At 37.5% G+C, this 12,727-nt stretch overlaps 1 protein-coding gene across 11 annotated transcripts in view; it reads left to right on the top strand.

The window, feature by feature from the left end:
• myo18ab (myosin XVIIIA b) overlaps positions 1–12,727 on the top strand; it is a 120,572-nt gene that overhangs the window by 89,687 nt on the left and 18,158 nt on the right. For all 11 annotated transcript variants that reach the window (XM_067450682.1, XM_067450683.1, XM_067450684.1 and 8 more), the window contains 9 exons: positions 656–783; positions 1,359–1,513; positions 6,041–6,164; positions 6,297–6,497; positions 6,985–7,095; positions 8,438–8,542; positions 9,251–9,397; positions 9,504–9,617; positions 11,957–12,073. In XM_067450682.1, the coding sequence (XP_067306783.1) occupies positions 656–783; positions 1,359–1,513; positions 6,041–6,164; positions 6,297–6,497; positions 6,985–7,095; positions 8,438–8,542; positions 9,251–9,397; positions 9,504–9,617; positions 11,957–12,073 (1,202 nt within the window). The remainder of the gene's footprint in view (positions 1–655; positions 784–1,358; positions 1,514–6,040; positions 6,165–6,296; positions 6,498–6,984; positions 7,096–8,437; positions 8,543–9,250; positions 9,398–9,503; positions 9,618–11,956; positions 12,074–12,727) is intronic.

The following is a 12,727-nucleotide window of genomic DNA, read 5'->3' as shown; positions in this document are numbered from 1 at the left end:
TTAATGCACGTCAGACTGGTGACGGCTTGTTCTCACCTCGGTGTCACACAGCTGATCTCTGAGACTCAATGCTAAGGCATGAACATTTGATTTATTACAGTTCGTTCTGTAATGGTAACATGGCATGGACCAGCTCCACTCTTCATGCCCATCACTAAAGCTACCTCACATATCTATGTTTCAGAGCATTTGCCTCTGCAAAGCATCTGCTTTCATTGTATAAAACTTTTTTTCCAGTTTATCAGATATCTTAGAAATTCACTGAGAGTCACAATCAAAAGGTAGTGAAATTTCCCTGCATGGCAGAGGTCCAGAGTTTGAACCTCGGCTCTCTTAAGGGAATGACCAGGGACTAATCTGACCCATGTGTTTCACCTTGAAAATCATAGTGCAATTATGATTCCAAATAATGTCATTTTAACTGCATTATGAAAAACATCTCACATCCCAAATTGCTTTATGAACTTCAAGTGCACTGAACCAGTTGAAGTAGAGTGCTTGGACTATGTGCAATAGACAAAACAGAGTGCTACCACTTCGCTTTAAAGCACTTACAGATTTATTTAATGAAATCACTGCAATTTGCAGTTTAGTAATCACACAAGGCCATCTCACTATGAACTGTGCGGCCTTAATCATCACGGACTCTGTTCAGGAGGAGAATGGAGGCTCAAGTATGAGAGGGCCATCAGAGAGATCGAGTTCACCAAGAAGAGACTCCAGCAAGAGTTTGATGACAAACTAGAGGTGGAGCAGCAAAACAAGAGGCAGCTGGAGAGAAAGGTAAGGACATCATACAAACACAATTTTTTTAAATGCTAACAGCTCAGGTCACTTTGCCACTGCCTTCAAGTGAAATAGTGATGCACAATATCAGTTCCATATCTGTTCTCGGACTATATTATTTTACAACATTTTAATGGCCATTAATTGCTCGTTTCCTTTAGCAAAAATTAAAAACAAATATCCCTTTTCAGGCTTCACATTATAATGTGTTGATGCCTAAATTCACTTACAGCATTTACATTTTTTTTTTTTCAAATTCACGTTTTATTTAAATTTTATTTAGACAAAAAATATCACCCATTTATCGGTAATCAGCCATAACATGACAATAATTATCAGCTTATTGGGATTTTATGTAATTTTAATAAAAGTGCATCCCTGCTGTTATTTTACCAAACAAACACACACCTCATAAAGACTCAGTCTTCACTCTTATTGTCAGTGTGGTCCAACACAACAGCATGTACTGTCTCAAACATGAATGTATTAGCTGAAACTCACACATCTAGACAAGACGCACTCTGGTTGGACAGATCCACCTGTATAGAATCACAGAGAATCTGTTTGTTTAGCTGACAGACCTGCAGGCGGACAATGAAGAGGTGCAGCGTGTGGCTCAGCAGCTGAAGAAGAAATGCCAGAGACTGACAGCTGAGCTGCAGGACACCAAACTGCACCTGGAAGGGCAGCAGAGCCGCAACCATGACCTGGAGAAGAAACAGCGCAAGTGAGTCAGACCAGATAATGGATAATTGTACCTCTTATGGAGCACTTTATGGCGCAGCAAGATATTTTGTTGGTTGTATGTTGAATTTTTGGCCAGAGTCTAAAGACTACAGCCAGCAGAGGGAGATACAGGTCCTTCTCAAAAAATTAGCATATTGTGATAAAGTTCATTATTTTCCATAATGTAATGATAAAAATTTAAAATTTCATGTATTTTATTTCCATTGCGCTCCAACTGAAATATTTCAGGTCTTTTTTTTTTTTTAAACTGATGATTTTGGCATACAACTCATGAAAACTCAAAATTTCAAAAAATTACCATATCATGAAAAGGTTCTCTAAACGAGCTATTAACTTAATCATCTGAATTAACTAATTAACTCTAAACACCTGCAAAAAATTCCTGAGGCTTTTAAAAACTCCCAGCCTGGTTCATTACTCAAAACCGCAATCATGGCTAAGACTGCCGACCCGACCCTGTCCAGAAGGCCATCATTGAAACCCTCAAGCGAGAGGGTAAGACACAGAAAGAAATTTCTGAACGAATAGGCTGTTCTCAGAGTGCTGTATCAAGGCCCCTCAGTGGGAAGTCTGTGGGAAGGAAAAAGTGTGGCAAAAAACACTGCACAACGAGAAGAGGTGACCGGACCCTGAGGAAGATTGTGGAAAAGGACCGATTCCAGACCTTGGGGGACCTGCGGAAGCAGTGGACTGAGTCTGGAGTAGAAACATCCAGAGCCACCGTGCACAGGCGTGTGCAGGAAATGGGCTACAGGTGCCGCATTCCCCAGGTCAAGCCACTTTTGGGCTACAGAGAAGCAGCACTGGACTGTTGCTCAGTGGTCCAAAGTACTTTTTTCAGATGAAAGCAAATTTTGCATGTCATTCGGAAATCAAGGTGCCAGAGTCTAGAGGAAGACTGAAGACTGAAGTCTTGGAAAAGCCAAAATGCCTGAAGTCCAGTGTCAAGTACCCACAGTCAGTGATGTTCTGGGGTGCCATGTCAGCTGCTGGTGTTGGTCCACTGTGTTTTATCAAGGGCAGGGTCAGTGCAGCTAGCTATCAGGAGATTTTGGAGCACTTCATGCTTCCATCTGCTGAAAAGCTTTATGGAGATGAAGATTTCGTTTTTCATCACGACCTGGCACCTGCTCACAGTGCCAAAACCACTGGTAAATGGTTTACTGACCATGGTATTACTATGCTCATTTGGCCTACCAACTCTCCTGACCTGAACCCCATAGGGGATATTGTGAAGAGAAAGTTGAGAGACGCAAGACCCAACACTCTGGATGAGCTTAAGGCCGCTATCGAAGCATCCTGGGCCTCCATAACACCTCAGCAGTGCCACAGGCTGATCGCCTCCATGCCACGCCGCATTGAAGCAGTCATTTCTGCAAAAGGATTCCCGACCAAGTATTGAGTGCAGAACTGAACATAATTATTTGAAGGTTGACTTTTTTTGTATTAAAAACACTTTTCTTTATTGGTCGGACGAAATGCGCTATTTTTTTGAGATTTTCATGAGCTGTATGCCAAAAATAAAAGACCTGAAATATTTCAGTTGTTGTGCAATGAAACTAAAATATATGAAAGTTACATTTTTATCATTACATTATGGAAAATAATGAACTTTATCACAATATGCATATTTTTTGAGAAGGACCTGTATTTCCGCATGTTTTCAACCCACGCATGGGCTCACACTCACAGCTCAGCTCACAGCTGCAGGCATTCATGTAAACAGAGCTATGAGGAGCAAAGTAAGTGTTTCAACCTCAAATTAATTCCTATGAAAGTTAAGCTTTCAAAGGCATGAACTGAAAACACGCCAGACTTAACACGCGTTGTGAATGACTGCTGCTCATTCAGCTCATTCATGATGGTGAATGTAATCTGTCTCCTGCAGCGTTTGTGCTGGGACACTTGTGTGTTTTTAATTGTCTGTTCTCTAACTGAACTGATTTTATGAAAATTAACACAGTGGGGAAATTATCCAGTAATCTAGTAGCGGTGGCTTTGGGAGTGCCCTCACAGGGCAGCGAAGCATTCTAAGAATTGTTGTCTTTCATCCCCATGAGACAACATTTACATTTTCTGTCTTTTCTCAGTCTAAAGGCACCAAATTCAAAAATAATTTCACATTTCTACTACATTAATGACCCAGTTTAAATACAGATTCATCTTCCCAGTGCTGAAGTACCCCTTTAATAACAACATGTACTTACGTTACGGTTAGGGTAGAATTAGGGTTTGGTTGAGGGTTAGTTGCATGTAATTATGCAAAATTGACTGTTATTACTATAGTAAATACATGCAACATGTTAATCCTAACTCTAACAGAAACACTGTAAAATAAAATGTTGTATGTTTTGTTTGCTAACAATACAAGCCGTTTCACACTGTTATTTTAATCTTTTTATTGAATCAAATTCCATACAGACTGCAAACTCAAATTCACACCTCGGCCGACTATGATTATCACACCTCACCAAATATGATTTCTTGTCTTATAATATGAATCTTTTTAAGAATCCATATAAAAAATGAAGATCACGATTAATTATAAAATCTATTTTTTTACCCAGGATGTTAAACATTAAAAATGTATTTTCACACAGTAACGATGGATACGTGAGCTGCCTGCCTGATTTGGATGCTTTGTTAAGGCTCATTCACACCAATAATGATAGCGATAAAGATAACTACTACAATGGATGATAAAGTTTGGTTTATTATAAATACGTGCTAAAATTATGTTGTCTGATGCTTAAAATACTCAAGCTCTTTAACACAGATTGGATTCTAAGTGTTTGTCAACGGAAAAATAATCCAAATATATCACTCTTCTGTGTCGTTATAGTTGTGGTTTGGTCTTCCCTATTCTCATAGAATTAGAATGATTAACAAAACTTAGTAGTTATAGTTATTGTCCATGGTGTGAACAAACCTTTAAGAGTAGCTCACCAGTGCCTCAGTAACCAGCATCTTAAAATGAAATCTGTATAACTATCATTACTCTTAGCGGCATGCCCTAAACGGAACGACAGTGGTTACTGTGCAAAGGTGCTACAGCTAAGCCATTTTAGACTCTCAAGTAAACAGGCAGAGGCTGTGCCTGTCACTGCGGACGGGATGTGTGAAAGTCCACTCTAAATGTAATGATCGGCCTGAGGCTCAGGGTGACGGCAGATTTAGCCATTGGGAGGGATGGGGGGAGGGCAAGGAGAGTGGTCCTTCAATTCTCTGTGGAGCTAGGATTAACATGAAGAGTTGCATAAGACTCATTTACGAGATCATAACAGGGCCTGTGAGAGGAGGGGTGGAGAACGAAAGAGAGAACTAGAAAAAGAGAAAAAGAATGAACCGATTTGCCCCAAAGCATCACGACTCCCCCCTCCTCACACATTGTTGCCCACTTAGTTAACCCAATCAGAACGCTTTCCACTAATGCCCCTCCTGACACACGCGTCACACACAATACAGTAAGGCTTAGAGGAGTTTTAGTTTCTCAACACTCTGCTATGCTTAACAATTTTAGGAAAAGGAGGTATGTTTTTTTTAAATGTTTTTTGTCATTAGACTTGTGCTTTAATTACCGTGTTTAGTGTGATTAGAAATAAGCGATTGCCTTTAGCTATTGCATTGTAAATACAGTCATTTGACTAATGGTCAACTAATATGGGATTTTTCAATTATTGAAACCGATATTACTCAATCAGATATGCAGATAATGCAGTCTAATGGCAGCAAATAGTATACACTTATTAAAATATGCAATATTAAATATTTTGATTAAAATTTAAATTAGGAAAAATCCTATACACTGTCATTGTCAACACATAGTAGTTTTTCCTTTCTTTTTTTATTCTATTTTTATTCAAAGTATGTGGGGGGGGGGGTATTTATTTATTTGATAAATGATAATATTAAAATAAATTATCAGTTGACATCTTTTCTGAAGAATTTGTCTTCTTGGCAGGTTAAAGGGATGTTCACCCAAATTTAAAAATTCTGTCATCATTTACTCACCCTCATGTCACTCTTAACCTATATGATTGTCTTTCTTTTGTAAAACATAAAACAAGATATTTTGAGAAATGTCAGCCGAAGTTAAATGTATAACCAAAACAGTTTGGTTACCAACATGCTTCAAAATATCTTCTTTTTTTTTTAAAGAAAGTTTGGAACGACGTGAGGATGAGTAAAGGATCTTTTGGGTGAACAATCCCATTTACACACGCCACGTTACTGGCTGGTGCAATAATGTCAAAGTGGCAAATATCATGGCTGTTACCATCTAATTGCAGAAAAGTCTTTGTAGATTTTTACATTTAATATTTACGTTTTTATACAAAGTGACATTGAGGACCATCTCAAACAATCAAGTAGATTGGGTGGAAGATGGCAGCTCATTCCACCACATAGGAACAGAGAGTGTAAAGCCTCTGGAAAAGGACTTTGTACTTCTGTTTCCTCTTTTCTGAGATTAAACTTGTTGATGGTGTGTTTTTTTATATGCATGCAGGTTTGACTCAGAGCAGACTCAGGCTCAGGAGGAGGTGCAGCGAGAAAAGAGTCAACGGGAGAAGCTGAGTAGAGAGAAAGACATGCTGACCGGGGAAGTGTTCAGCCTTAGACAACAACTGGAGGTCAGCAACCTCTCTTATATCATCTTCTTTTGTTGTCTCTCACTTAGACTTTTCCTGGCTGTGACGTACATGTGTCTGTGTGTGCTGAGTCTAGACTATGTTGTTCTAAATGAGTTTTCTCTCTGCTCTCAGGATAAGGATCTGGAGATATGTGCTGTCAATCTGAAGCTGGAGCAATTGGAGGCAGAGCTTCAAGATCTGAACTCACAGGAGTCAAAGGACGAGGCGTCGTTGGCCAAGGTTAAAAAGCAGCTTCGTGACCTTGAGGCTAAGGTTAAAGATCAAGAAGAAGAACTCGATGAGCAGGCTGGAACCATTCAGATGCTGGAGCAGGTAATAAACACGTACACGTATACACGATCACATTTTTTTTTTTTCTATCTTGGTGGGGACTTTTTTAACTTCACCGATACAGTGTGTGAAGACAAAACAGTTGCAAAGTGAACTAAAGTCACACTCTGACCAGCCATATATCATTTCATGAGGATATATACAGTATGTTGGATTGAGCTGCCTGATGTTTAATGTATTATTTCTTGGAATGATGCATATTCTCCATGCACACAATTTTCACCTGTCATGGGGAATATGCTAATTCATGTAGATTCAGCTGATGCGTCAGTATGAAGAAACTGTCAATCCTCACAGTCTGCATACATTATAATAATAATTAAGAAGAGTTTTATTGGCCTGTGCGGCGGGGATATTTTGCATATGCATCTGTATGCACATGTCGTGTGTTCAGCTGTGTTTCAGTGCATGCGTGCTTGCAGAAGGTGTAGATTTGTATTCAATGAGATGTTGATGTTGTGACCTGCAGGCCAAGCTCCGTCTGGAGATGGAGATGGAGAGACTGAGACAGACGCATTCAAAAGAGATAGAGAGCAAAGACGACGAGGTGGAGGAGATCAGACAGTCCTGCAGCAAGAAGGTACGATACATCCACCAATCACTATAAAACAAATAAACCACTGCTAATAGTCAAGGCAACCTTTGGCATGTTAGAATTGTTGTATGATATTTTCATTATTTTACACGAATTATTTTATATAAAGAAGCGCTTTCTTTCTTTCTCTTTCTTTCTTTCTTTCTTTCTTTCTTTCTTTCTTTCTTTCTTTCTTTCTTTCTTTCTTTCTTTCTTTCTTTCTTTCTTACTTTCTTTCTTTCTTTCTTTCTTTCTTTCTTTCTTTCCTTAATATCCTTAATGTGCAATTATTTTGTAGAGCTGCTTGTAACTATTATTGTAAATTATTTGTACATTTTTATTATTACTATTTAATAATCGTTTTCTTTTACATGCAGCTCTACAATTTTACACTATATACACTAAAATCATTAATAATATGTATACTCTAATATCAGTCTTAAAGTAAGGTAAATGTAAGTATATAGGGAAATAATATACACCGTACACTGTAAAATAATGCATTACAAAAAAACCTGTTAAAAATTATTTTATTGTAATAGCATAAATGTAAAGCTACTTTTGAGTCACAATCTTCACAAACCAACTTTTGTTATGTTTAGATCACTACAGAATTGTTTATCTCAGAAAATCTTTTTATGATGCCAAAATCACAAGAAAATGTGAGAATTATGGCAAACCAAGACAGATTTTTTTTCCCCCTGGCTTCTAAAGCTCCTTTGCACGTTCAGCCAGAGCAACTTTTTACTTAAAGTAAAAGTCACCAGCTAACACCACTCAGAACTACATGCCCAGAATACTTTACAATTGGTTTCAGAAATTCAAGCATGTTCAATTTATAACATTTTAATTGCTGATGTTCAGTTCTTATGCAGAGCTCGCTTTGCTTTCTGTACAACATAAATAAACAAGACATATTCGGCCATGTGGTGAATAAGAATTTTCATTCAGCATTGTTCAACTAGCTCATGTTGCAGATAGCGACTTCGCGTTTGTGGAGTGTCTTTGCCGCGGAGGTGCAGATAAGCTGAACTCATTGAGTTTTGTTTTGATGTATAATTCATGGGCCTGTTTTATTTTCCTCACGTATATTTCACCTTTCCCTCCTCTCCACTTAACCAATCAAGCTGCCAGTACAGTGCATCCTATAATTACCCTTCTTTCTCACAACCGAGTCCCTTGATTGACACTTGAAGGTGCTCAGAAGCATCTAAAGACACATTTAGGGAATGTGTTTATATGTCTGGAATGATAGTATATAATTGGATTGACTCTTCAGGGCAAAGCTACTTCACTAAGCCCTCCATGATGTTCTCTTACTTTGTTTTGTGTGTGTGTGTGTGAGCAGCTCAAGCAAATGGAGGTACAGCTGGAGGAGGAGTATGAAGACAAGCAGAAGGTCTTGCGGGAGAGGAGAGACCTTGAAGCCAAACTGATGAGCGCCCAGGAGCAGGTACAGCACTCATCAAACTTGCTATAGAACTAAAATAAAATATGATTTAATATATAGTGTATGAAATGCATTTGATATGTAGGTTTTAGTCATGTATAAGTGTGCTCCTTTAGCAGATACAGTACCATTCAAAAAATATGGGGTCTGTAAAAGAAATTAATACTTTTATTCAAAAAGAAGGCATTCAATTTACAGTAATGCATTTATAATATTATAAAATGTTTATCTCAAATAAATGCCACTCTCCTAAACGTTCTGTTCATCTAAATATATATTATAATATTCAAAACTGTATCACGGTTTCCACACAATTATAAGCAATATAACAATATAATGTTTTTAACATTGATAATAATCATAAATATTTATTGAGCAGAAAATCAGCATTTTGATATTGTTATTTTGATTTTAACGTCTTTCTGTAAATCATGGACCAAAAATGCTAATTAATTTATTTTTGCACTCTACATCCATTTTTTTTAAATAAAAATAATAAAATGTCTCCTGTAATGAAAATACCCCTAAATCTAATACCAAATGCAACAGATAAACAGATGCAAGCAGCAAATAATTATGGAAAATAATAATGTTCATGGCGTAAACTAAAACTAAAAACTATTGCTTGACTTTTGGCTTGTCCTTTTTTAAGCTTAAAGATTTTCTTTAAAGACCCTGAAAGAGAATATAAACTGTCTTTGGTGTTTTCAGGTGAGCCACAGAGATGTGGAGACAGAGAAGCGTCTGAGGAAGGATCTGAAGCGCACAAAAGCCTTGCTGGCTGACGCCCAGATCATGCTTGACCACCTGAAGAACAACGCTCCCAGCAAGAGAGAGATCGCTCAGCTCAAGAACCAGGTCTGTTTCTCAGCTCCCCTGGGTTCTGTAGATAACACATCATACACAAGGTCCAGTAGTAAACATACATTTTATTTATGCGTGTTTGCACGTGTGCTCTTTACAGCTTGAGGAATCAGAGTTCACATGCGCTGCTGCAGTCAAAGCCCGAAAGTCAATGGAAGTAGAGATCGAGGACCTCCATGTCCAAATGGACGACATATCCAAATCCAAGCAGACGGTAAGCCTGTCTCTGTTTGAAAAAAGAATAAATCTTAATTTTAAAAATATATTTAAAAAAAATACTTTTTACATTAGAGTCAGAGGCATGGGCACAGACATTACCTGTCTTCATCCACCATAGGTGGCAGCCAGAATGTCATTTCAATTATTTACCACGAGGAAATGATTTCCGCCCTTAATGGCACGTTTCGGATCCCGGGTCTAATTTGAACAGGATGTATCGCCGTGAAATACATTACACTTTAATAATTCTGACATTGATTCAGTATTATTTCAGCGTTGAGAAAATTGTGTAATTGTATCCTCACTGTAGCGTATTATGAAGCGATATCAGGAGAGACGGATGCAGCCAAATTCTGCAGATGCTGTTCCCCTGACGCTGTCTCCATATTGTTTTCTTTTTTTTGTCATCACCGCCTGTCATATTTGCTCAGCTCTCTAGAGCAAGAGACACTCTGACAGAAGGGTGCAGTGAACATTTTAATTTTCTATAAAGCCATAGCCATGCTGAAGCATTGTTTTGGCGCAGTCGAGTGTTTTTGTGGCTATTGCTAAAACCGTCTCTCTTTTGAATATTGTCATTGATCAGTAAGACCGTGATAAATGGTCTGTTCATGATCACCATCTGATTAGCTTCAGGTCTGTCTGTCACCCCCAACCTCCCCCCTGAGAGTTCATAGATTTCCACTAGAGGATTTGAAGGTGACACACAGGTTTGATACAATACACCTGCTAGACAGTGTTTAAAGGTGTGGAATGGAAGTGTACAGAATAAAATATCTCTTTTATCGGTGTCTTGTGTTAGCTCATAATGGAAAACAGGATTTTCATTCATTTGTAAAACTACTTCTGCAAAGCAAGTCCATGTAGATAATTTATGGAAACTTAAAAAATGTGTTATTGAGAAATCATCATAATATTGTTTTCATAAGCACAAGCTTACACTACCATTCCAGAGTTTGCAATCAGTAAGATTTTTGTTAAAAGAAGTCTCTCACCAAGGCTGAATTTATTCAATCAAAAGCAGTACTATTATATTATACTGTATATATATTACATTATTATTATTATATAACTTCTAATATAAGCATTATAAATTAATTAACCGTCACTTTTGATCAATTTAATGTGTCCTTGCTGAATCTAATTTTCAGAGCGATTAGCCAATCACAATAGCAGTCATTTCCATATAGAACTCATAAAGAAACAGTACTCTAAACTCTAAACAGATGCTGTCTTGTCTGACTGTTTTTGGTGCATATCTTGTAAACAAATACAAAATTTAGAATGTAACCCCTTTAAAATGAATTTGTCTGCATTGATTTGTGAAAGAGAGGGAGTGTGGGAGAAAATGCGAGCTGCCTTCTTACAGATGTTTTTACAAAATCATTTAATTTCCTGCTTTTATGCTCACTACTTCATTAGTAATGTGTGATGTCTACATTTTGTGCTTTTAATACACATTTGAAAGTTATTCCTCTGAGATTAGCTGCTTGTATTGTTGAGGTAATTATTATTGAATAGAGTTAGACCTCTGATACTGTTTGACAGAGCAGGCAGTGAAGTGTTCATCTCTAATTGGGAGACGGTGCTGTGTTCTCAGGGATTTATACAATACAAGCAGCTACTGTTTAGTGACAAGGTGACAGGAAAATTATCTCTTTAAGGAATTAGAAGGAGACGGGCTTTCAGTTTCAAACAAAAAATTAGGTTTAATTTGACTGTCTGTATCAATAAAAACAGCTAAAATGGACCCTTTTTATAGTTCTGGGTCAGAAAGCAAGAGTCTTTGCATTTTCATTTGCACCAATAGCAAAAGAAAAATCTGTGATAGACTCAACAACTTCCAGAAAAACGGGGGGAAAACAAGATATTGATTACAGCAGACAGAAGAGAGAAATATGTCAAATTTACCGTCACTCCCTAAGCTATTGTATTAGAAACACAAAGTTAATTAATTTTTTTTGTTTGTTAAATCCATCATTACAATAAATTAAACACAAAGTATAGTGTAATGAATTTGTATTAAAAAAAGTTAAAGTTCATATAGTAATTATATTTAGAATATATACGGTATTGATAACTGTGGAAACACGTCATCACAGCAGTCTGTGGTCCATTAATCTAAAACAATTATTGAATCATTGTTACAAATTAATTGATTTTAATTTTAGCAAAGTAAAATGGGTTTTGAATGTTAACTTGAAAATATGAACTTGCCAACATTGTCAAGCATTTCTATCAGTGTTTTTATTTTATTTCTCAGCCTTTATTTTCCTGTTTCAATTTGCAGTCATATTTGTCTTTATCTTATTCTATTGTTTGTTTCCTGTGCAGCTTGAAGAGCAGCTGAGTCGTTTGCAGAGGGAGAAGAATGACCTGCAGTCTCGCATGGAAGAGGACCAGGAGGACATGAATGAACTCATGAAGAAACACAAAGCCGCCGTTGCCCAGGTAACTCTCTCCAGCACTCATCTCTGTACAGAGCCTTTCTCTCATCATCACACAGTAGATGTGTCTGCACATGTCAATTCAAACGTAAAGTACATATACATGATCTGCTGACAGAAATTTTATATAATATACATGACTATGTTTTCAGTGGTGTATAAAGACCTTACATAATGAACCGTTATGTTTTTATTACCTTAGAATGAGTCATTTCTATCTACATACACCACGATTCCCCTTACAGTGAAGTCACCGTTTTGCGCTGTCATGTTTTTACAGTAGCCATAAACAGACAAACTGCTCTACAGAGTGGCTAGCTACTCTCTGCTGTCTCAGACGTCTTTGTCCTGTGTCGGCCACTGTAGCTTCCCTGTGTGCTTCGAAAGGGAGGGGTGGGTGGTAGGCAGTTGCAATTCGCAGCCTCACTGCTAGAAAATATATAACAGTTTTATTTTTATTGAGCTCATTGAATATAAATTGTAAAGTATTTGCACGCCGCAAAATAAAAGCAGTGTACTCATTGGGGTGAACATATTTAACAGGTTTCCGCGTTCAAAGCAATCACAGCATTGTGAAAAAGGGCTAAAAAGCATGTTCACAGTTGTATTGTCCTTTTCAATAATGTATTTTTTGACACTGAGCGTATTGCATGCTACC

Source organism: Pseudorasbora parva, chromosome 8, assembly GCF_024679245.1.
Source record: "Pseudorasbora parva isolate DD20220531a chromosome 8, ASM2467924v1, whole genome shotgun sequence".
In the NCBI taxonomy this organism is placed as follows: Eukaryota; Metazoa; Chordata; class Actinopteri; order Cypriniformes; family Gobionidae; genus Pseudorasbora; species Pseudorasbora parva.
The sequence above is the reverse complement of the archived record's forward strand: the minus strand, read 5'-3'. Positions and strand labels throughout refer to the sequence as shown.